Source organism: Streptopelia decaocto (assembly GCF_964273445.1).
Source record: "Streptopelia decaocto genome assembly, chromosome: 2".
Taxonomy (NCBI): Eukaryota; Metazoa; Chordata; class Aves; order Columbiformes; family Columbidae; genus Streptopelia; species Streptopelia decaocto.
Window position 1 is genome coordinate 89,240,404 of NC_138655.1, and position 25,685 is coordinate 89,266,088.

A 25,685-nucleotide genomic window follows, 5' to 3' on the forward strand; every position below is an offset into this window, starting at 1 on the left:
AGGCGGCATTCCTGGCTTCAGCCCAGCATCCTCATTGCCCTCAGACTTAATCTCTCTTATGTGTAAAGTGTGGATAGTACTATTATACCCTTGAATAAATGTAGGAAGATATGTTCGTTTGTGGTTTGTGAAGTGTTCAAATATTGATGGTAATGGGAACCATGCACATTTCATGTAAAATAAGTACAGCTAACTTTGGAGAGGCAGATACTCCAGAACTGAAACTTTGCAGAATAAATGGCTGTTCATGTGTAATGTAATAGTAGCAGCCCTTCTGACACCAGTAACTTAAGTTTCATGGCCAAAACCAAAGTAGAAGTATGCAATTTATTTTTAAACATCAGGTGCAACTTCAAAAGAAAGCTTCCGTCAAAAGAGTTCAGTTAAATGCACTGTACTTTTAAGCATTTCCATGACATGTAGCACAAATAAGGCTAGCTCTGACTCAGCCCTCTGGTTCAACATCACAGGAGTTGTCCTCCCTACAATATACCATCTCACCAAGAAGAATAGCACTTCTGTGGCCAAAAGAGACATGCCAGCTTTCAGACTCAGGCTTTTTGTTTTAGGTTAAATGTATTTCTGAGTTCCTTACTGTGCTGACTTGTAGAAGTTGGGACATACATTTCTGATCCTCCAACCTACAGACTGAAGCCACTAAAGAACCAAAACAAAGTAGCATGAGCAAGTACTTTTTCCACCAAATTGCTATGAATTACTTGCAGCAAACAGCTCAGCAAGTAATTGAGAACTGCTCTCCAAATATGTTGACTCTTTAGAAGTATTTATCAAGTGGGGGAAATGCAATTCCTAATATTTGTAATTATAGAACCAATCTCCAGTTAGCAAAGAAGAACATCTGCCCCGACAAGCCACAACCAAAACGAAATTCAGGAGGTACATCTGAGCTCCAGGCAGGCTTTCAAATGCTCTGGATTTATTTTCACAATCCAGAAGGTGTATATGCTGCTCAAAAACGAGAGATCATTTTTGTCTGTAGGGAACAAATTAAATTTATAAAGTCATATTTATACAAGAACACTTTTGAAAAAACAACCTCTACAAGTTGTTAATTTTTAATTTTATTGCTATCAGATGGACAGTGATGTCATCCAAGTACAAAAGGAAAAAGTAGCTATCCTCATGCCTTTGCACTTTCACAGCTCACTGCTGCTAGTCAAAGAGAGCCAGCCCTTGTACAAGCCCCAGGCAGAGAACATGCAGCTCCAGATTACACATAGGTAAAGGTTCATGGTTGGAAGAGCCAAAATATCATGAAGGGCTGTTGTGAAGTTTCAGGACACGACAACAGATGTCGAACCACTTTGGCACACAGAGTAAGAGTTTAAAAGCAGAAGCAAAGTCAATCTATCAGCATGTCCTTCAGTAGTGCCTAAAACACACCCACTCCTTTTGATAACTTATCTGCGAGTCATCATTTGTTTGTTTTTATGGCTATTGCCCAACTCTCCAGCTGCTCTGAAAATAAAAACATGTATTTCCTTGCAAACCCTGCATGTGGCCCTTTCCTGCCCTCGGTTAAGCATTCGCTCTGAAGGCCAGCATAAACCAGAGCTGGTCCCCCAAGCCCACAAGGCCAGCCTAGCATGGGTGCTGACAGACACAGGCAGCCCCTGACCTTCCCCAAATCTCTCGCTCTCCAAAACTCCCAGAACTCATAAATAGGGAAATGGTGAAATATTTCAACAGTTGCTTTAGCACAAACTTCCAGAGAATCTGTCATGACCCCAGATTACTTGCTCAGTACTCAGAGCTCAAGCATACCCTGGTTTGTCCTCTGGCAGCTGTCACAAACCAGAGAGGTGTTGCTGTGAAGCAGTCATCCAAAATAAATTCATCAGGACACTGGTGGGTGCCACCAGGGCATTCAACTCATGAAGCAACAGCAGAATAAGATAAGGAGAGGGCACAAAAGAAAAATGGATGTGGCAATCAAAAGCCACCTCAGGTGAAGATGACATTAATAGGACAAAATACATATTTAATAGGTAGCATATCATCCCCACCCATCTTAACACAGTAGCAGAGCAAACCAGCAAGGCTTCATCATGCTGGAAGTGTAGGAATTTTGCCAGAGACCTGTGCTGCCCTTCCCTTCCCCACGGAAAATCCAAAGGCAGAGAACTGCAGCCTCAGCTTTGAAGAGCTAGAAATAAAGTAGGAACCATTATACAGCAGCAAGGCTGCCTCTCTCCTTACACACACCTGGGCTCAGCAAAGCAAAGCATATTTGACATATGCCCACATGGCATGGCTGTACCTCGAGCCATGGCAGGTCCTGCTCTAAGTGCTGATAGTTTCATTCTGCAAACACAACACTCAGATTTGCTCCTACAGAGAAAGGAGTGACAAGTTTCCAAGTCTCTGCAGAACAAAACACGGGGCTGGGCCATGCTGATGACAGTTCAAGCAGCACTCCAAGTAAATCTGCACTGGGAGATTGTTTTGGCTAGAGACTAGACAGTAATCCTCTACTGCCTCTTACAAAAGGTAGATTAATCTGTTACAAGCCAGGAGACCATTAAATCCTGTAACTGCTGTGGCTGAATCCCCTGGTGTCCACCCTGGGAATCAGCAGCACCCAGCCTGAATGAAGGATGCTGCTAGATTTACAGTGTTCTCTGGAATTTCTCTTTGTGTTCCTGGGTTTTGTCTCTCCCTGTCCTCCATCCACCCTCCTAATGCAAGAGATCTAATAAAGCGACTTGCTAAACCGATAGGACTGTATTGTTATGCTGAAACAAAAATAACTGTACATAAAACATGCCAGTGGAAAGGGAAGATTGAAAGAAAAAAGCTTTTTTTCATAGCAGTACAGCAATGTGCAGAATTTGGTACATATGCAGATGTGCAATATATTGGAAGTAGGGGTTTTTTTTGTGTTGTGACAGCACTTTTTTGTGAAAGCTTAAGGAGTCACACCTTTGAGATCCTGATGTTTAATTGATATCGATGAGTCACCACCCATGCTGTGAGTCACTATGCTTCACACCAAGATGGAGGACTATTTGAAACACGAAATGCTTGGGAAGATATCTGGAAAAAGGTAACACCCAAAAAGTAATCATCCTGTAACTTCTTTACAAGGGGTGAAAATCTGGACGGGGCTCATGCATTGAGTCAGAATTTGCACTGAAGTTATAAAAGTTGCAAATGTGAAGTCCACTTCTAGTTTATTGCTAGAAACACAAGCTGTCTCAATTAAGGGCTCCTGCCATCCTCCAGAGGCTGTCATGCTGTCTGTGGCATCTAAGCACACTGAATACCTGCTGTAAAAGGTCATAAGATGCCTACCAAGGATTTGGTTTGTTCTACCTTCACCTTGATTGCTCAGAAAAGTGCAAGGCAGACCTTTCTGTCCCTTAAAAGAGCAAAGAGACAAGAGGAGAGATGCTCTGGTTCAATGCTTGCCTAGAGCCTGGCACAAAACATCCCACAGAAGGGGAGCTGGACATGTACACCCTCTCCTCCTGCTGGCCCCTCATTTGTTCGCAGTCCGTTTCTAATGACCGAAGCCCAGATCACTGCTGAAAGCACAGAGACCCTTCCCCAAAGAGTCTGCAGGTGGATTATAGCTCTGCTCTGACTGTTGTCTCTGTTGGTTTCAGCATGAGAAGACCAGAGGGTCCCACACAACCTGGAAGACCCTAAGCCAGGCATGAAGCTGCACCCTTGGTCCTTCCCTAGTCAGGCAGCACCCAGCTGCTGTGTTGGCTTCACAGGCTCTGTCCTGAGGCCACACACCATACGTGGCCTCTCAATCCCCAGAGAAAAGGTCCCACTGTGAGATTTCCAGCCTCTATATATATCACATGTGCCACGGCAGCCCCAAATGCCTTCTGGGGAAAAGCCACAAGCTCCTCTGAGCATTAGATGGTGATTTGAAGACCAGTAAATGAAAATAAGAATCTGTCATTTGTCACTGAGGTCTGTGTGTGTTGGGTCTCATCTTTCTTTGTTCCTCTCCTTCCTGTTTCATCTTTTTATAACCCAAGTCTGTCAATTTTTGCTGCACAGCACTAGAATCCATCTTCTATATAAATACCTAATTTAGAGAGAGTTTAAATTTTTGATGCCTTCAGATTCTTAGAGAGTTAAAAAAAAAACCCCACAAACCACGAAGTTGTTTTTAAAAATAATAAGATAATTAAAAAAATAAAGTTATACTTTTCACACAATATATGTAGCAAAAACCAAACCAGTCTCCAGGTACTTATTCCTGGAGGGAAAGCTCCAAGTCAGCAGACCAAACACATACACACACAAAGAAAGCAAAGCAAAATAGTCAGTACTTCTACCATGATATACCTACCCCTAATGCCTTTTCCCAGTACTAAACTATCCAAGTAGTACTCATAGTTACAGCCACCAGAGACCACTGTACCAAGATTTGTCTCCAGGCTGCTATAGGACAATGCTTCTCTCCTCTCCTCCTCATCCCCCAACCAAAGACGACACTCTGGCTGCATTTTTAATGTTAAAGAAACTGTACAAGTTCCAGGTAATGGTATGATGCTCAACGCTATAGAAAATAACTGTACAGTTAAACCACACTGAAGAGACTGCAGGAGAAGCCTCCCAGAGGGATGTGCCAGTCCAATTGCAACACTTGAAGCTGAGGTGGTTTTACTGCCACAGGTGTTTCTGTATCTCCCTCTCAGCCATAGCAACAACAGAGCATTTAAACTATTTAACCTTCAAGGTTCAGAGTAAGGATGCCTCTCTTTTGAGATCACAGCTGGGCAAAGCACTCCCTGATCTGTATTTTAAGTGTCGATAAAGTGTTCTTGAGAACATCTTGTATTTTTTGACCACCAGTACAACCAGTGGGGTGGAAGCATCCAGAAGGTCGCATTTCAAAATGGAAATATTAAGAGTAAAAAAATAAACCAAATAATTCTGGAAGACTTGAGAAGAAGGTACAACACTGAATTATTTCCTCTTTGGCCAGCTACAATCAGAACCAAACATGTCCAAAGTATATCTTTCCTTATGTTTTTATTGGACACAACTGGAGCTACCTGGAAAAAAGAAAAGTCATTAAAAAGAACAAAATAAAAAAAACAACAAGCCTGCTATCAAGAGGTTTTGTTGTTAGTTTTCTTTGAACAGCCACTCAAAGAAGCCTACAGCACTTACACTGGAATGCCTCAATCCACGACACAGGCAGCACCTGACTTTGGAGATCCTTCCTCTCTGTATGATGCGAGACCTCCAAGTACTGAGAGCCTCTAACTTTCTTCAGCTTTATCATAAGTGGATGCTTTTGCTGAAAATCTTCAACCAGTGCCTGAGTGCTTAGGACCTCTTAAAGATAAGTCATTCTAAAACAAATTTCTAGTGAGCAAAAAGCTCCTTGGTAACCAGTAAACCATTTATGACCACACCAGACAGCTGGTAGGGAAAGCTGCAGCCCAGGAAACTCACTTGTGAACAATGAACACAAGGTCATATACACAGAAGTTGTCAGTTTGCTTTAACTACAGACATGACTGACCACCTGTGCAAAGTGCTATTTGAAAAATAAAGAAAATAAACTACTACTGACTACCACCACAAAGCCAAAGGCTTTGGGAATATGGAGACAGAGGGGAGTGGGGAGAACGAAAGAAGAGAGCGTGTGAGCCAGAGGACACGTGCTTAGCAGTCTTCCAAGAAAGATATAATTAGATCATGCAGCATTGCATTAAAGAAGTTTCATGTACCTATGAAAACAGTTTCCATCCCCACAAACAGTACAGGACTGCACAACCACAGACTTCCCAATTTTCCCTGATGGTTTCTGAAATACATCCTTCAAAACTGCATTTTCTGATATGCGTGACTTAGCTGCAAAATTTCCACATTAATTTTTTGAAGTGTATATTTTTTTAAGTCTTGTGTTTCAGCCTTAAAAATAAAGCACACAGGCTCAGTGCCACACTGTCACATATCACCATGTGAACACTGACACATGAAACGGGACTTCCTCCTGGCTTGCAAGCTTCAACTCTGTCATGAAGATGTGACACCTGAGGCACAGGTTGTGTCAAGCTGCTTGCAAGCAGAGAAGCAGAGATACACTGCCTCTTATATTAATTACCTCCAGGTAGCCAGGCTGTCCTCATTATGCCCTGTGTGGGGATGCTGTCCCACTTGCACCCAATATACGTGTGTCTCTGTTCGCCCTGCCAGCAGCAGAAAGGTGATGCCGACAGCAGCAGCGTTACTGTAGAAGCTCCTGCCTGCACTCACAGAAGCAGCTCCAGGCTGCCAGCTGAGCTGCACCACACACATCTGCGTGCCCTGGGTCATATCTAACATCTTTCAGTCATGGCTTCTCTCTAAGAGCTATCTCCCCAGCATGGTGAGATGGCTCAAGCAACACCGCAATCACAAAACAATCCCAAAATTTCAAATATGCAAAAGAACACAAATCAACTTCATATCAGAGCCAGTAAACTAACCTGGAAAAGACTTTAAATCGAATGCTCTGCGCTAAATTATTTCTTAGTCTATGCCAGAGGCAAAAGACGACCCTCCAAGCTATCCACCGAGCATGTCAGCAGAGTATCAAGATAATGGGATGCCACCTGAAACAACCCAAAACTGGAAAAGTTTCCTCTATCCTTCAACTTCCTGGTTTATTCAGGAACAATTATCTCTTCCGTTCTCAACTTTGCTCTCACCACAGGTCTCTTTCTTTACCCCACTGGGAGAGTAAAGAGGGAAGTTTGCTAAGTAAATAATCATCACTAATATGCTAACAATTAAAATATGATTTGTTAATCATATGACAGTCTTCTGAATACTCAACATGATTAAATCAATTTTAATAGCATTCATATACCACCCACTTCACTATCACTACTTTTATTTTCAGCAGTCCAAGTTCCCTTTATTCTGAGACATTTTGATCTTCTCCAGCCTTTACCCTCCCCAGATTAGTCAACTAACTTGTTTCTCAGCTGATGCTATCTGCTCCACCTTTTCCAACTCCACAGTGTCATCTAACATCAAAGAGTTGGGAGATACAAAATCTTGCTTGCAGCTTTCATGAACCCCTATATTCATAATTTTCCAGAGAACATGATCAGGATATTTCTATCTCTCTTTTACATCTCTATCCTGCAATTAAGCATCTTTTTGATACATATTCTGGCACCATTAGGAGCCACTGCCACAAAACTGACTTGAAAATTAAACTCATTCTTTGCTATAAGACCTGTAGCTGTTTGCCTCCCTTCAGCTGCATGAAAAGACCAGGAGCAAAAACACACGTCACTAGGACTGACACACACACAAAAACATGGTTTGAGTGCCATCTCTCAGTTTTCAACTGACAACCACCTTTATTCTGAACAAGGTACAGGCTGCTGGGACTGACTTCACAACCAAACTAAGTAAAAAGTTAAACTAGTTTTCAAATTCGTATTTAGAATAGGTCTAAGCACTGTAAATAGAAGTCGTATGTAAAAAAACCCCAACATTTTAGTTAAAGATTAACATTCATTATCATCTGATTATCAAAAACAAGTTAACACTTTGAAGACCAGTATTTTTGAGGCTACCAAAACCACATGTGTGTAAAACATACTGCATATGCACGGAATTAAGAGAGCTGACATGACAAAACCTAACTTACTATCTTGTTGGACCTTTTTAAAAATCAAGGGGAAACCCTGAGAAAGTCAAGCGTGGCATAAAACTTAAATGGAGAAGGGGGAAGGAGGAGACAAGAGGAGTGAGCTATTCCTCATGAGAAATATTTGCGCAAAGTCACTGTGGACAAAAAGAATCAGACACCTTAATTTTAACATGCAACTATTGCTGCTGTGACCCTGCCCTCTCATCATTTGAGGACTACAGCTATTATAACTCAGGTAAGAAGAAAAGGAGAGGGTGAAAAAAAGAGGGTCTGGTATTATATTAATTCAGACTTAAATATTAAGGAGAAAGAAAAGATGAGAAAAATACTCCACTTGTTTTACAAATCAAAATATGAAACTGGTCTGTCAAACTTGAATTGTTCAAGCAGCGAATATTTGACCCAGACCTGGGAGACAGAGTAGAGGAAAAGGTTTTATGGCTTAATTTACATTTGCTATCCTTAATAATATTTGTAGGGTGGACATTGTGACATTGTCTACACATTCATGGACTATGGACTGGAGGCCAGGAGGAGACTGGGCAGATCCAGAGCACTGCAGAGTAACAGGGAGATTGTGCAAATTCCTCCACAACTGTCTGGAGCTGAAAAACCTTTTCTACAGAGCCGGACCACCCTGCTCTGAAAACAACATTCAAGGGTAACTCTAAATCACGTGCTGCTGGGCAAGGAGAATGCACTGCTTCCCTGCATCTCACAAGTATAACACTATTTCTGATTCTTCCAGTTTTGCTGCTTGTGCATCTAGATAGGCATCCCAGAAATAAATATCAGGATATATTCACTTAGTCTTTTGCTCCTGTGTTTCAGTAAGACAACCAGCATTCGGGGCTCTGCCAAACTAAAAGACAAAATAAAAATCCCAACCAAGCCTTGTGCTGTACACTGAATTTTTCTCCTGGGGAGATGATGAGACAAAAAACCCTGAAAAACAACCACAAACAAAAACCCCAAAACCAAGAATAAAAACAACAGCAACAAAAAACCCACATTCTTCTCCACAGGCATGAGTCCCATCAAGGCCATCACCCCCTGAGCACACGTGCTCTTGCCTCATCATGCTGCAGAGCAGGCAGGAGTTTCTGCCCCAAACGCTCCAGTTGCAGCACACACAGGTGTGCACCACAGCCAGCCTGTTGCATCTCCCACTGCGTGGGAACGGGCACAGACCTACTGCGCGTTCCCAGCAGGTATGATGTGGCCCGGATCAGCAGGAGCTACTCAATGCACATGTCAGTCATCACTGCCTGGCGGGTTTTATGGGCCAGTGACACGGCAGTGCCGACACCCACATTGGGTGTGGGACAGCACGTCTCTGGTACCGAGCAGTTATCAGGCGCTGACACTGGTTTTGCTGCAACACACCCCAATGACACATTCCAGAAGGGACTTGAACCTGCTTTCTCCTTCCTCCCGGTCTCTACTTTTGGCCTTGTCTTTAGAAGAGAACTCAGAGGGCACACAAGCTCACATGCTGTCCAAAGTCAAATGGAAAAAAAAATAAACTACGTTATGACAACTAAGCACACATTTCAGAGTCGAGGTGACCAGAGCCCAACAGAAGCTGCTCTGAGGGAATTCAGTGCGAGAACTGAACACTCAGCACTGCTGCAGAGCTGCAGCATCTTCCCATGACCGGGTTCTCTGCTCTTCTACACATCTACAGCAAAACCCACTGCTTTCTTCCACAGCAAGATCTCAGTCTAATGGATTCCACAGGTACTCATGGATAACCCAGCACCAGCCAAGCTGCACTGCCAAAAAGCAGGAGGAGGAAGAAGTATAAAAGCGTGCGAGTGAGAGCAACTGCCCCAAGCAGGGACATTGGGTAGCGCGAACAGGAAACCAGGCAGAAACAAATAGGCTGACAGGGAAAACAAAAGACAAGGTACACAAAAGCACTGGATCCCTTTCAGCAATTTCTAAATTTAGCAGCTCTCTAGAATTAATTTGGAAAGCTCTAATTTAAGACACTGCACCATTAGTATGGCCAAAAGATTTTAAGTTAAAGAGAACCACATGTCTGGTGCTATTCTGTAACTTATTTTATTAAACTATGAACACCTTCATGTTTGGCTGGCCTGTAATCCTCATCTCAACATTACCATCAGAACTGGCTCCAAATTAGATGCCTTCCTAAGTGCCAATTTCTTCTCTTTGACAAATGTTTTAAGAAAAACATGAGGTCATCTTTTATAACCACACTACTGCAGCCGGAGCAAGAAGAGGTAAAACCATTAAATCACTTTAGAAATTTGGTTTTAGACTGCCTGAGCAGCTGGTGAATATACACCGTAGCCTACAACTTCTGCCACAGAATGGGCAAGGTTGGTATATTTAAACTAAATTACTGAGATACAGGAGTGGAAACAAAAACCAAGAAAAATCCCAACCATTTCAAACATCACATCCATCCAGAAAAAAAACAAAAAACAAAAACCACAGTTGTTTGACGTACACACAGAAAATGAGGAACAAAAAGCTCAATAGGAAGTCTTGGAAAGTTAAGAATGACTTTAAGATATTCTAATATGGAACTACCTTCTCTGTTAGTTCTACCAGTGCAACAAACCATTTACGGTAGGCTCAAATCAGACTCCTATATCCAAGACACTTTATCTTAATGGTGATAATAAACGTTAGCTCTATGTACATTCCCTCTAGGAAAAACAAAACAAAAAAAACCCCACCAAACAAACAAAAGAACAAATCAAAACAAAACAAACAACACACCACATACCAGTCAGAAAACCTGAGTTCTGGTGCCAGTATCAATCTTAACCCAGCCCCTGTTTTCTAGACCAATTGCTTAAAATGTTTTTGTCCTGTAGGTAACAGCCCCCCAAACAAATAAAACCAGTATCTAGGCTCACTAAACAAGTCTTTATAGTCTGGTGATATCATCATACTTGTTTATCTTGAAGATCAACATCGGGTAGCTTGCTGTTTGCAGGCAGAAGACACCACCAGGAAACTGCAAGTATTGCTCCCGAAAAAGCCATCCCCTTCCTTCAGGCCACTCAGCCAGAAACGTGCTCCAGTGTTTTAGGGTGTTGTTCACCAGCACCCTGATAACCAGCAGGCTCCACCACCATGTTCAGTGCACACAGGCTGGCCCCAGAGCAGCTGCAGCAGGACAGGCAGCCAGCTCCCTCACTCCCTTTTTAACAAACAGGTTTCTCAAGCTAGAGACCACTCCGACTGGCAAGCGCTGACTCTGAACTTGCGGAAGGAAAAGTAGTTTGGGATCTCTCCCATAGCTGATAAAGGCATAAGAATATAGTAGTAGAAGTGTGCTTTGGTCTGCCAGTATTTCTGGATACATCAGACCACAAGGACTTGCTGACCCCTCAGGAGCGGAGAGAGTCACTTCAAAGCCTCATCTGAAAGAAATTTAGTATACTCTTCCTGCCCATTGCAAGTGTCTGCTTTGCAGGTCCCTACACCCCCTACAATCCATACAAGTGAAGCAAGGGCATGGGTGCTACACTAGTTTCGGTCTTGCCGCTTCTGATCCAACTACCGCACTGGGTACAATAACTCAAAGTTTTCATCGATTTGGGACTAAGTAGGAGCCAGTCAGCCAGGAACTGACACTGACAAGACAAATCCTGGGAGTTGCAGGAAAAGAGGGAAGCATCAGCATTTCTGAAGCCTCTTTGCAGAGACCAGCCAACTAGCAGATTTGCAGAAACGAGTGAGAGATCTCCTCCCATTTGTGCCTGGAAAGGGTGGCACAGCTCTTATTTTGGGAAGAAACTTGTGAGAGTGATCCCTTCAAATTAATTAACAAATACACTCCGAAAGTCCACTTGAAACGCAAACCTATACCCTACCCCAAGAAATATCACCCTACAAGCAATGCCAAATTTGTCATCACTTATCACATACATTTGTTTGTTTTACCATTTCTGACTGCTTGCAGATACCTACAATAATTCCACGAGACAGCACCATAGTCTAGCGTACACGTAACTGCACAGAGACGTTTCACTTCATTAACCCAGAAAAAAAAAAAAAAAAAAAAAAGATTTGAAGAGAAAGTTTTCTACCCAGTAAGCAAGCTGAATCAGCTGAAGATGTAAGTGCCAGAAAAGTGACAGAATTTGCATATAAGCAAGGGAAAGAAAGGCTGGTAGGGCACAGACATCACCCCTTGCAAGGGGTAAAGAGCATCACATTACAGTCTGAACTGATCCAAGTTCACACCAAGACAACACTGCTCAGTGCTAGCTGCGTAGGAACCCTGCCCCTGGACAATTCAGCTCTCCTGAATTAAGGTCTACTTTTTTGGATGGGACAGTTTGCTAGAGGCTCAGCCAAACTGGCACGAGAATGATCGAACCAGTGGCAAATAGGTAAAATGATGGCATGTTACTTGGGAAAAGAGATGACTCAACCCAAATCAAGTGGGAAGCTGAGAGCCAAGGGAACAGCACTGCAGCAAAACAAGGCATCTGGAGCAGAAAAGCAGCCACAACAGGAATTCCCTTGTGACTAGACACAAAATATTATTACATAATTGCTCTGGGTGATTAAAACACAGCCTTTAACTAACCACTTCCCACTATGCCACCCCCAAGAGGTGGAATGATCTGGAATGCTGCGGGTGCGCACAGAGGGATGCTGTGCCATCAACCGCTACAATTTAATCAAGCCTCAGTCCTTGCCCATCATCAGCTTTTGGTGTCCGTTACATAAATTAGAATTCAGAACAACAAATAATCCCACCGTGTAATGCAATCGAACACAGCAGACAGCTCATCTTAGTAACAGAGGGAAAAACAACCATCAGTCCTATAACTAAGAGCTTCCGTGAGGACTTTGCCCCAAGATTACAGCCAGCTTTGCAGATGGCCAGAAGATCCAGGCACTAAAGCAGCTGACAAGAGCGTTAGAAAAGTCTCTGCTAAGTACACACTCCAACTTCCTGCTAGGTTTCACAGCTACATACATTTAGTTGTCATTAAATTGTATATTGCGTTAATGCTAATAATTTACCTGAAGCTTTACTTTGCAAATGGATAAAATGAGACCTGAGGTTTCCACATGAAAAAAAAAAAAAAAAAAAGGAGAGTCTCTCAGCATCCTTCCTTGGGACAGTGTTGAGACACATAGACCATCTAAAAGACAGATTTTTATTTTTTACTAGCTGTATGCCTAGAGGCTAGTTCAAGATAGATATCTTACAAGCGATACACATGCACCCTGTTTATAGTGATGTGATAATGGTGATGTTGTGATAGAGAGTAGATAGAAATCATCAAAGAAGACAGTAAAAAAGCCTTACAAGCTAATTCTCCTAAAGGAAGATATTTATGTACAAACCAAGCTAAAGTCCAAGATTTATGTACGAAGTCAGGACATTAGCTCAGATGGGTGATTTAATATGGCCACTGGAATCCCTGTGGTTAAATTATGCATCTGACCTCTTTGCCATATGTATTTCAACAATGTTAAATAATAAGCAGTATGTCCTTTATTACCAGTTCCAGTGACTGGCAGCACTATAAAAAGCACCGTTCCCAGTGACTCAGCCGAGAAGGTCAGGGTAATGGCAGTGCCTCGCGTGGCGATACCACTCTTCAAGGAAGCTGCAAGGCCACCTCTGGCTCCAGCAAAGACTCAAAGAGAAGCGGGGTTAAGCGAAGCACAGAGCGGGGCTGGAAACAGCAGGATAGATCAGTCCCAAGCATGCCATACGCTGGGAAAAAACGGGCATTGAGGTTGGGACAGCTGAGAAAGCAGAGACAGAGAGACAACATCTGATGAAGGGTACCATTAGGAAAGAGGCTACAGAGACAGTAATTTAACATACTTTAAGGACAGCAATCTGCTCCTGAGGAACAGGGTGCAGTGAAGTCTCATGTGCACGGACAAAACGCAGAGCAGGAAATGTGCTTTGCGCTAAATAACCACAATTTTTTTCATCGTTTCTGAAGACAAAGCAGTGAAGGAGCATCCGGCAGTGATTAGCTTGGACTGCTGAAGATGAGAACAATGGGGTTTACGGGCCAAACAAAAGTTCATTTTTTATTAATACACTTTTGGCTCTCTTTGTGATATTTCAATATAACCCCTGGCTACTACATAGATTAGTGTATATTAGACTCAGATTTAATAAAAATCTATTTAGAAAGATGAGAACGTTGCATAATACCTTACAGAAACAAATGTATTTCTGAGGGAGTTAAAGGAGATCGGAATATCCAGTCTTCTGAATTCATCCAGGGCAGCTCTTTTTCACAAAGGACAGTGGATGGATGTAAGAGGACTCAGCAGTTACAAGGATCGCTCCCACACTATCAAAGCTCCTGGGGGTTTTTAAGAAAGGAAGTCCAAATTAAGCTACCCTGATGTTCTGCCTGGGTTTTTCTTCTCTTTCTTCAGTAGGATAAAAAAAGGCAGCACACCCACCCAGAAAACCCCCAAAACAAAACCAAAGCACAAAGTAAAGAGGAATCCTGACCCTGAGAAAACAACCTAATTATAATTACATGGGATTACAAATCAAAGAGAAAAAGCTGCCAAGTTTTTGAAAGTGAGCATACAACAAAAATAAAACTCCTCACTGGAAAATCCCATAGTCTCCAAAGATTACTATTATTCTTTGTAATAGAAAACAAGGCAGGAGGGACCACAGCTGTTTATTTACCCCTTAAAATTGATCTGCCCTTTACTGCAAGTTCTTCCAAAGAACACTTCTTTTGTTATTTTTAAAGAAGCATGCAATATAGCAAACTAACTCTCCCCCGACCTTTTGTGGCCAACTTGATCATGACCTTCAAAAGATTCAAATATTAAAAAAAATACATTTTGCTCTAAAAGGAAATATTTTTTTTTCTATGCATCCGTGTTAAACCCTAAAACATATGAAGAGCTCAGTCTCTGGTTATAAACAGAATAAAATCTGCTTCTCTTAAATATCAAATTTCATATTATGCTCTTCTACATCACAAACCAGTCAAATCCACCATGTGCCTGTGTTTTTCTCACAGAAGGAGCGTAGCAGGGCTAGTTTTTGGGTTTTTTTAATCCATTCAGGGTTCAAGGTTTTGAGGGATTTGCTTTACTTGCTTTTCCCCCAGTTGTGCACGCTTTCAAGGGGTACAAAAAAAAAAAAACTTCAATGTTTTTCAGTGATGAATATGCATGCATGCTGGCTGACCAATGCACAATCATACCGGTCACCTGATAATTGCTGCGTTTCTTTCTCCCAACTAGATAAGCACAGTTAATCCAAAACACTGCTCCCGGGCAGGAAGTAATTTTTGCTGATCTTAAGGGGGGAGTCTTCACACTGCAGGAACTACTTCCTTGGTGTAAGAGTTTCATTTTACATTTCCTAGAGCTCCAGTTGCTTACTAATATCGAGGCCCACCCGGAGATGGTAGGGCTTTTGCAGGGCTGGTAGCATAAACAAGCCAAAGCTTTCAGGTGAAAAGGCAAAGCATTTTTTTTGCACGCACTACTCAGCAAACATGAAGCAACATTAGAACGCGGCACAGTCCGCCTCACGAGAAATTTTCCACCTTAGCCATTACATTAGGAAACACAAAACAGAGCAGCATGCGTTTTCTGCCTCTGGAGTACAACTTGTATGAGACATTTCTTCTGTTATTGCTCTACCAAAGCAGTTATCAAGAGAGTAAGTACAAAACAAGAACAACTCAGCAGAACTTTGTCTGTTTTTCTCCACAGTGACCACCTCATCAGCTTCCCCAAAAATCAACATGTTTTTTGGCTTGTATGGCTGTTATGGTGTATTCCCACCAAGATGAGTGACATCACAAGAGGAACCTTCTCCACAACCCTTTCCCCCCACTACCTGGTGACACTCGTCCATGTTGTCTTTCCCACAGACACCTCCATCGCAAGACAGCAGGATGGTTGCTGGGATCCTGAAGAGCTGCCAAGGATCCCATTTCAGGACATAACTTTGCAGCTCAGCATCACAACCAGCAAGAAAGGAACAAACCCACAGGACAGATATCAGGTGTGACACCCAGAGAAGGAAAGGATTACAGGGATGCGGGATTTTCTGCTGGTGAGAGGGTAACCCATGGGGCAGCTGACCGACCCAGCAGTGGCATATACAGACAGGTGTGCACGATGTTCAGCTCGCTTCACACTGCTTGAGATGAGCAGATGCCAAGCAGGGCTGCGGTAGGAACAAGGCGGTCTGTGAGGGCTGAACAGGGAAAGGGGCTGAAGAAAGACGCATTTCTCACCTTGCTCACGACGTTTTGAACGAGACCGGCTCTGATGCGGTAGTGCCACTCGTGGCAGCCGCACTCGCTGACATTGCCCCCTGCGGGGGTGGGCAGTCCAGGCGTGGGGAAGATGCTCCCGTTGCCGCTGTGGTTGGCGTGTCCCGTCGCCAGGGACCCGCTCCAGTTGCCCTGCCCGTCGGCTTCCCGGCACCAGAAGTCGGGCTGGTCCAGGAGGAAAGAGTCCGAGAACTTGCTGAAGCCAATGAAGAGGGCCGGCACCCAGGTGAGCAGCACCAGGGTTCGCTGGTACCGGCCGCCCAGTCCCCCGAGGAAGGGCAGAACCGAGCCGTCGTAGTCGAGGAGCAGCGGGCTGCAGGCGGCAGCGGGCGACGGCACCGGTACCGCCTGGATCTCAGCCCCGGTGGCGTTGGCAGGGGACGGCCCCGGGGGGCTGGCGGCACTTCCCCCCGCGGCCCCCGGCACCGAGCCGTTCTCCTCCGGCAGCGGCCGGCCCCCGCCGCCCGCCTCACGGCGCCGGTCTATCGCCATCCAGCCGCACGGGAGGGGGGGGTCACATAAGGGGGGCTGGGGCAGCCCCGGCTCACTCGCGAGTCCTTCCCTCCCTCTCCTCCGCGCACACACGCCTTACAACGTTATATATTGCACACACGCTCCCAGCCGGACCCGGCAGCAGACGGATGGGGAGGGCAGGAGGGGAGGAAGGAGATGGGCGAAGAAAGGGGGAGGCACCGAGCGAACCCCTCGCTCGCTCCCTTCCTCACCCGCACCCTGCGGCCACGAACCGCTGCAGCTGCCGGCGGTGCCCCCCCTCCCCTCGCCTGTGCGTCAAGCTGCACTCATCCCAGCTCTCCCTTCCCCCCTCCGAGAAGCACCACCGAAAATAAAAGGAAGGATCCAGCCGGATCCGAGCATGCAATGGGCCAAAGGAAAGGGAGGGAGAAGGAACCGAAGGAAAAGAAGACCACAACACACACAGAAAAAAACCCCCACCACCCGGCGAACCAAACCCTGCAACAACAAACCAAGCAAAACCGGTGCAGCAAGGCTCTACGAACACGCCTCCTCTCCCGGTTTTGGTGAGGAGGAGGAGGCAGGAGAGGAAAGGCAAAGGAAGGGGGAGAAGAAAATAACAGCTCCCGACGCGGCTTCCCCGCTTCCCGCACAGCTAAGGGTTCCCCCCCGGCCGCGGCAGCAGCGGCGGCGGCAGCCCCCAGCACCCCCCCACCGGCCCCTCGCAGCCCCCCGTCCCGCACATCTGGCTCTGCAGCAAGGGGCCCCTCCGCGGCCCGGGCTGCGGAGACCGCCGCCGCCGTCCTCCTCCCGCGGCAGCCCGCTCGCCGTGCCGCCGGCCGCACCTCCAGAGGCCGGGCAGCCCGCCCAGCTCCTCACCCTCCGCCTCCCGGCGGCCCCTACCTGCCGGCCCGGCCCGGCCGCCGCCACCGCCCTCCGCTCCGCCCCCGCGGTGCCGGGCGGCCGCACCTGCTCCCGCCGCGCCGCCGGCCCGGCCCGGCCCGGCCCCCCTGCAGGGACCCGCCGCCGCCGGGGGCGGGACGGCGCCGGGAGGGCGTGGAGGGGCGGCCCCGCGTGGGCTCCGCGCCGCCCCGCGGCCGCTTTGCGCTCCGCCGCGCCGGGGCAGGTATCGCGTATCGCGGCGGTGGGGTGAGGGCCGGGGAAGGAGGTGCTCTCGCTGTACGGCGCGCTGTTATTTCCATATCAATTATTTACACGGCATCCCTTTAATAATGCAGCGCCGCTGCAGCTGGCTGGGCTGGAGGAGCACCCTGGGCGGCTGAAGAGGGGAGGCTGCAGCGGGGACAGACCTACAGGAAAGAACTGGAAGTCAAAGGGGGCATTTCTGAGACTTAGAGCACTGCAAGGAGATGTACCTGCGTTGTTTCAGTCAGGCTGCCAAATTAGTACACACTTAAAAAATAATAATCATATTAACACCTGACATTAATTGTCAAATTAATTGTAAAATAAACGGATCAAACTTATGAAGGTTATTTTTATGTTAAGCTAAATTTACTTCAGCATCTGAGTGCCTCAGACTATTTTCATTGTGGAGCATAGCTCATGCATTACTGAACTCTGTGGTTATTTTTTCCTTTGGAAGAAGAGAAAGAGAGACAACAGATCAATATGCGCTTGTGCACATGAACGTGGCTAGTGAGCAGAAAATACTTGTGTGCATTAGAAGAGGACTGCTGTCATTACCAAATATAAATGGGAGAGTCAACAGATTTTCATGTACTTGATCCAGTCTCTGCAAATGAGTTATCATACACCATTAATTCCTTAGATCTTCCTCCTGTTAGCTCTTTTTCTTGCATAGGACACCAAAAAGGTTTCCCATCTGTTGGTGGTTTTAGATCCCTTTTTCGGGCTACCCTCCGTCCTGCTCTGAGGGATCCCCAGTACCCAAGCGGCCCTGCAGCCTCCCCAGCTGGAACTTCTCCTGTCTGATTTGATTATTCCTTGTTGAAACATGGACCTGGTGCTCCCTGCCCAGGGAAGTCTCCTCTCTCTCTTCCTGTGTTGCAGTGCTCTTTTACATCTGATGACTGTTATCATGTCACCTGTGCCATGTTTTCTTTATGCCAACCAGCTGCCATTTGTCCAGCTCCCCTGCTGTCTCCTCAGCCACCATCTCTCCTCTGCTTTCCCTCAGCTGTTGCCTGCAGTGTGCAAGGAGCTGTGCCCGAGCCCCTGTGTGTGCAGGGGGTTAACCCTGCCTGCAAAAACAATTCCTCTTGTGGCTTTTCAGTCCTGTTCTGTCCTTCCCAAGCAGTTTCCTGCTCCGGTGGGGGGATTGGACTAGATGATCTTTCGAGGTCCCTTCCAATCCCTAACATTCTGTGATTCTGTGATTATTTTGATTTCTTATTTCATCCTCCAATGTACTTGCAGTTGCTCCTCTATTAGCAGCTTCTCTGAAGGCTGCTAATGAAACATCTCAGGACTGACCCCTTTGGAACTGCAGCTATAATCCACCCATTTGTCAGTGAACCACTGACAACTGTTCTTTTCACAGTTTTGTACCCACTGCCCAATTTTTTCACATAAACTGAACTCCTTCATTTATGAATGGCTGTGTAGAGCCTAACCAAGGCACAGATAATTGCAGGCCTTGCTCCTTTCTTCCATAACAAAGTCTGTTCCTCTTTCACCAAAGGAAATTTGACAGGCTAGTCGTATTTTCTTGTTGACAAGTCCATGTTAATAGCTGCTTACCTCTTGTCTGTTTACAAATGACATGTCTATTTGTACTAGGTGCTTTCTGGGGAAAAAAATGTTTGACTGGTCTATTTATTTATTTATTTATTTATGTATTTATGCCCTTTTTAAAGACAGGCACCAGTTCTGCCTTTTTCTATCAGCAAGGCCCTTGGTTGTCCTCCTTGAGCTCTCAGAGACAAACACTTGTGCTTCCAAAGTTATTTGAGCCACTTCCTTCAGTATGCTGGTGTGAAGTCCAGCCAGCCTCTTGGTTTGCAAACCTCTAGGTTTTCTGCATACTCTTATAAACATTTCTGTCTCAGTCCAGGCTGAAACCTCATTGCTTTGTCATTAATATGTATTATGTCAATCAACTCATCACAAGTGACCTCTTTCGGCCAAGACTGGTGCAAAAAAGGCCTAAGGCACTCTGAGCCTTCTCAGCATCAGTCAATATCTTTCCCTCTCTGATGAGTAATCCACTTGCTTTTGACTTCCTCTTACCGCTGATGCACTTACCAAACGATTTCTTGTTACTTGCGATGCTCTTGTTAGCTAAGTTTTATTTGTTGTATTGACTTTTTTGTGTTTGTTCCCATCTAGTCTTACCGGATGATGCTTCTGTACTTACCCTGTGGAAACCTGACCTACTTTCTCTGTTCTTCCTTTTTTTTTGAACTCACAATTCAGCTGGATTGGTTGTTTCCTACCCTTCCTCGATTTCTTATGCAATGGGATCACCTGGAACAGATCTTCCAGTAACTCCCAGCTATCAACAGCTAACTCTCTTCTACAAAGTCAAAAAGGCCTCAGCATGGCTTGGAGTTGGCACGGAGAAATGGAGAGGAGGAGAGGACTTTGAGAATGGAGATCTCAAGTAGAAGTTTTGAGAAAAGAGGAATTTGACTGAAGAAAGTAAAGAGTTGAAAACTTAGAAGAGATAGAAGGGAAAAGAAGAGCCCTTAGAGAAGGAGGCAGAGGTACTGTGAATGAGCAGATCTGTAGAAACAGAATACAACCATACAGTACAATGAAAAGACCCTAACGAGAGGCAACAACCCTTATGCAAACTGACCAAATATTTTAATCCCAAGTACCTCTTCTGTTTGGCTCCTACATCCTGAGATTTCATTTGGAAATGAAAAATTTCAAAGGTAGCATATTCCTGAGAGTTACTTATTTTTACATAGTAGAAGTTCTCCCACCCTTGAAACAGTGATGCCTGAGAGACTGTTTCTGAGTACTAGAAGGCTGAGGACAATACAAGAAAGAAAACACATTTCTAGGAGTTAAGAAATAAATCTTTGATGGAACAAGTGCCACTGAAGGAAAAATATCTTTCAAATAACAGAAATGCCTTCACAAATTCTTGTGAAAATTGTGTTTTGTTTGAATGAGGAAATGAGAAAGATTTGAAAGGAATATTCCAGCTGTGTAGTGGAGCCTACACATGAGTAAATGCTGCAGTTAAGATTACAGAGGCAAGCCTCTCTCTCCTATGCAAGGCTTTGCGAGATGCTACGTTTTGTGATCAAGCATGGTTTCTCCAACAGTACCTCTAGACCTTAGAGAGAAGACAGAGGATATTTGGGGTGCCTCTTTGCTAGAAGACAAAAAGATACTGTTTAAAATATAAGTTGCATTCAATCAGAGAATGAATCAATGTCTTTTGGCTTATTTTTTCGACATTGATTTATATTAAGAAAACTGTACCATTATAACGTGTCCTAAAGATTTTGAGGAGGAGAAGCAGAAAAGAAGGGTTTGGTTTCCTCTGACAGGAGCAGTTTCATCCCTGCCATAACACAAAGCAGCTTGAGAGCTGGTACAACATGTCAGTGGTGGAAACCAGTGAACTTCACCGCTTTGCAGAGCAAGCCTGCCGTTGAAGAACAAGCATTCTCTCTGTCAGCACCCTGCCACAGCTCAGAGAATTTGAAGCCAGGACCCAGAGAAATATCGTGATGTTTACAGAAAGGAGGGGGAAAAAAACATACCAAACTTTCCTAGCCTTGACATTAACATTTCCTGATTCTTGGAAGGCTAACCACAGTACTTTGAAGAGCTCCTGGCATGAATTCCTGGTTAATGTGGAATTTGCAACCTCATTCCACATAATAACAACCCTATGTATTGTATGCTTGGTTGCTTTTTTTGTCTACAGAAATCTTGTTCCGTAGAGGTGAAATCATGACAGTGCAATAAACCGAAGCTACTTGGTACAAAGACTGATTAATAAAATCACCTACTGGAATACAGATTACTTATGTAATAGAGAAAAGCACAATGTCTTCATAGGATAATTCAAGTTGGAAGAGGTCAGGTGTCTTGTTGCACCCTGCTCTCAAAGCAGGATCAGCTATGGGGTCAGATGACAATGTGCAGGGCTTTATCCAGATGCTACAGGGGATTTTTCAGTTCAGGAGGTCCAGGTGAATACTGTGAGAGCTGGATGTGGGGCAAGATAAACTGAAAGAAAGAGGACTGAGTTAAAAATGGTAAAAGCAGCTAACCCACTTGAGGAATAGGCAGAAAAGCCTGTACTCTTGTCAACTTACTCTCCCCCGATCCTGACTGAACCAAAGACACCTGACTTCCACCATTCTTCTGATGTCAGCAAACACTAATGAAACTCACTGGCAAAATGTTCTGTCCCTCCCTGATGCTGATTCAAAGGGAAGATAACAACCTATTACTTGTGTCATTTACTCTGCTGGCAGAGGTCTGTACCCCACACAGGGAGGGATAAAGCTGAGCAATGGTTCCCATCCCCCATTTGCTAGGGATGCAAGTATGATGGGAAATGTGGGCAGCTTTTTTTATTATCTGAAAACCAGAGAAAATTATTTATACACTAACTATTGGAAAAGATCATAGATGTTGCAAAGTCAAGCAACCCGATGTTGGTAAATGTTGTAACTAAGATTGCATGGGCAATGTTAATTTGTGCCGCAATATTGTGCACATACATTCTCATGCAAGCTTTAATTACAAGCACATCATGATGCAGCCTATAACTACATGATTCCTTATGATTTTTCTTGTAGATCTCCTGTCTCATGCAGTTTAAAAAAAAATACCACTTAAGAAGCCCTGATTCTCAGCAGGATTTAGGTACTTAAAATACCTTTGAGAATCTGGGTCTTAATGAGGAGCAATTCAATATTTTGTTTTCTCTTTGTTCAGTATTGAGGCCCATGACTTATTTAATGCACTATTTTCAAACTCTGCTCCAAAGAACTATGATTAATGTCCTCATGGGCTTTTTTATAATTCTCCCTTATGAAGGATCCAAGTGTTTCACAAATATTAATGCTTTTATTTGCACTGTGTCTCCAAAAGAGGAAGGTTTATTACCTTTCTTTCAAACTTAGAAACTCAGAAGCAGATAGGTTAAGGTGACAACCATGAAATTTTGGGTACTTGCAGCTCCCAGTAGTTTACCATTCTTGAGCATGGTGCAGTGTTTTGTATTTTCAAAGCACAACTGTTGGCAACTGTGAATGTGCAGTGCTTTTGCAAATCAGATTCCAGAGTGTCAAGTCAGGCACTCATAAAATGAGACAAACAGAACTGGAATAATGTCATACAGTGCTGTGAGGAAGAGACAGAAGCCTGACATCACTCCTGGGCAAAATGATAGAGCAGCTGATGTAGCACTTGATTAATAAAGAATTAAATCTAGTAAGATAATTAGAGCCAGTTAACCTGGATTTAAGGAAAATAAACTTTGTCACACTACATTTTATTTTTTTAAATGAGGTTATGAATTTGGTTAATGAAGCTGATGGTACTGATGTAGAATATTAGGAACTCGAGACTAAGGAAGATAAACCCAAACTAGTTCTACCCATGTTGTGAACAGATGTTACCTTCTAGACACAGCTGTGCCACCACAAGAATTTAGCTCCATCTGATGCTTGTGAACATTTCCTAGCTAGAAATTAGTTCCCCTTGCAATCTACCTGCAGACCAGTTCCTGCATGAACCTCCTGCTTTACAGTGAGGTAAATAAGTGAAGTTCACTCAGACCAGCAACTCACGTTGCATAAGCTTGTCCTGATAATTTTCCTTGAGGAAAGTTCAGGAGCTCACCCAGATACCTCTATACCTGTCAGCAACTGCCCAGCTCATTTTCTAAGTTATAAATTTAATTCCACGGAGAAGCAGTGAGATCCCCAACTCTTCTCGCAGTCTCCTACCTCATTTGTGATTCACCTACCTCCACAAGTAACAATGTAATGTCGTAGAAGGAACAGCCTTCTAATAAGGTGACCCACATGTGAATCAGGTCTATCCTGTTCAATGAATAAGGTAAGCCCTCTGTGGAAAAAACAGTAGGTAGTCATATAATTAAAGGCTTTTCTTGCTGTACATACACAAATATTTACACTTTATAAGTGTATTTATGTATAACACATAGACATTATGTGAACACACAGAGAGGCCCAATTAGATTTGCACAAGCTATTTTACCTTGTGTAATTTCTGACTTTCAAGTTCTTAATTTTGCATTCTTCATGGTGTTTTAACGTAGGGCTTTTTCTCTGTGTGTATACATTAAAACAATGCAAAAAAACTAATGAGTGCTTACACAAGACAAGTTCTACAGTGTACATAATTTTTAGAGGCAGATTGTTTGAACGCCTTAGAGGAATGTAGTGAAATCAAGTAGGAATTAAGTCAGTCCAGTGGCTTTTTTTAATTTTAAACAGATCTTCAAATACTAGAATTAAATAAATTAACTGAACAATTAAATTAAATTAAATTAAACAGGCTTTGAGCAGGATTCCTACTTCAAAAGACCGAAGTCCCTAACAGCATTAATTTTGCATTCCCTTGGTCATAAGATGGTAGCCAAACATCTGACGTTGAAAAATCATTTAGTGCAAATACATGTGTTTATTTTCTTCATCCACCTCTAAGGCTGCTGGCAGATTCTTAACAGAAATACCAAGACTGGAATAGTAATACCTAGTTCAGGAGCAAGATGAGTGCATTTTCACCTATAATGGATGTCACAACCTGTTACATGCAGATGCTTACTGTCACTTTTACCGTCTAACTCAGTTTCTAAAGGGAAAGCAAAAACCAAACACCACCCAGGATCTTTCTTAAGGATTATCAGAGGAAAGGAATCAGGACACCCTGAAGGATCTCAGTGACTCATAGTGCAGCCATCAGACAGATAAATTACACCTTGCATGCAGACTAACTGTGCAAGCAGGTGTATATGCTACAGAAAGTAACCAAACAAACGTAAAGATGGCAACTCAAATTCTAATTGCTTCAAATATATGAGTCACCAAGTTCCAATCTTACAGGACCCAACTGGAATATTTAATGAAAATGGAACCTCTCATCAAGAACCTTATTTGCACATGAAATATTTCCCTTTGATTTTTTTTTGTTTTTGTTTCTTTACACCCGGATAAGAGACATGCTTGTTGGGGAGTGTTTCTTTCCATGCCTGCTCCTATATTATATATACAAGCTCAGACTCACCCAATATCCAAACAGTTCTGTGTTTACATGGGCTGGGAGTGAGCTCCACAGCACAGTAGCAAGACTTGAGCCTCTTCCATCCTTCAACACAGGCCAAAAGTGGATGCTACCTGTGGAGAGGCTGAGAAGGGACCAAGTCTTAGTTAAACGGTGTGATGTAGCCACATGATGTTGACATATATCCATCCATCTATTTACACATTACCTGGCACTCACTGCTGCTTGCACCTTGCAAGTCCTGCATGCAGCTGGACTAGATGATTGTTGTAGCTACCTTCCAATTGTTCTATTCTATTCTATTCTATTCTATTCTATTCTATTCTATTCTATTCTATTCTATTCTATTCTATTCTATTCTATTCTATTCTATTCTATTCTATTCTATTCTATTCTATTCTATTCTATCCTATCCCATCCCATTCCATTCCATTCCATTCCATTCCATTCCATTCCATTCCATTCCATTTCCAGACAGGAATTACTAGGATGTCCTGTACAGACCTTGCTAAATTTGATCTTGACAAGTGTAGACCTGGATACTCTCCCACTGCCTATCTGCAGGGGACACCTGCACCAGTGGCTCACAGGTCAGCTCATGTTCTCCTGAATAAATACTTTCAAACATTTCAAGGAGAAGAACATATTCTCTATTCTCTGCATACAAACCAGGCATGATTGTGCACATATGGTTTAAGAGGGAAATAGGAGCATTAATAAAAATAGTTCAAGTTGGGGAAAGAGCATGTTGGATTTCTCAAGAAAACAGGTATGAAATAATGAAATAACAGCTGTAAGAACAAAAGGAAAAGAAAGAGATTGGGGAAAAAAATCATAACAAAATATTTAATGTTTTTGTTGTATTTTCTATCAGTGTTTGAATATTTGAGAGATAAGATGCTTGAAATGCTAGAATTAAGTATTTTGTAGTTACCTGGAACCCAGGCCAGCTTGTGCAAATACAGCTTTGCAGTGCAGTCAGCCTGGTAAACTTCATCTTTCCAGGCATAACCACTGACTTATACTTTACCCCACAAAGGTCAAAACTCCTTTTCCAGCAT

At 43.8% G+C, this 25,685-nt stretch overlaps 1 protein-coding gene and 1 long non-coding RNA gene across 4 annotated transcripts in view; both read right to left on the bottom strand.

Moving 5' to 3' along the window:
- Positions 1–17,398, bottom strand: part of SLC22A23 (solute carrier family 22 member 23) — a 118,579-nt gene extending 101,181 nt beyond the window's left edge. For 2 of the 3 annotated variants that reach the window (XM_082044817.1, XM_082044816.1), the window contains exon 1: positions 15,901–17,398. In XM_082044817.1, coding sequence (XP_081900943.1) covers positions 15,901–16,431 — 531 coding nt within the window. In that variant the 5' untranslated portion in view covers positions 16,432–17,398. Of the gene's footprint in view, positions 1–13,829; positions 13,849–15,900 lie in introns of those variants that run through there. The other variant, XM_082044818.1, reaches the window with a different exon arrangement.
- Positions 17,399–21,438: 4,040 nt separating this feature from the next.
- Positions 21,439–24,718, bottom strand: LOC309435573. Its single transcript, XR_014183186.1, has 3 exons — positions 24,628–24,718; positions 23,345–23,445; positions 21,439–21,591 (listed from the first exon to the last, which is right to left on the bottom strand). It is a non-coding gene; the product is annotated as an uncharacterized lncRNA (long non-coding RNA).
- Positions 24,719–25,685: the final 967 nt, after the last annotated feature.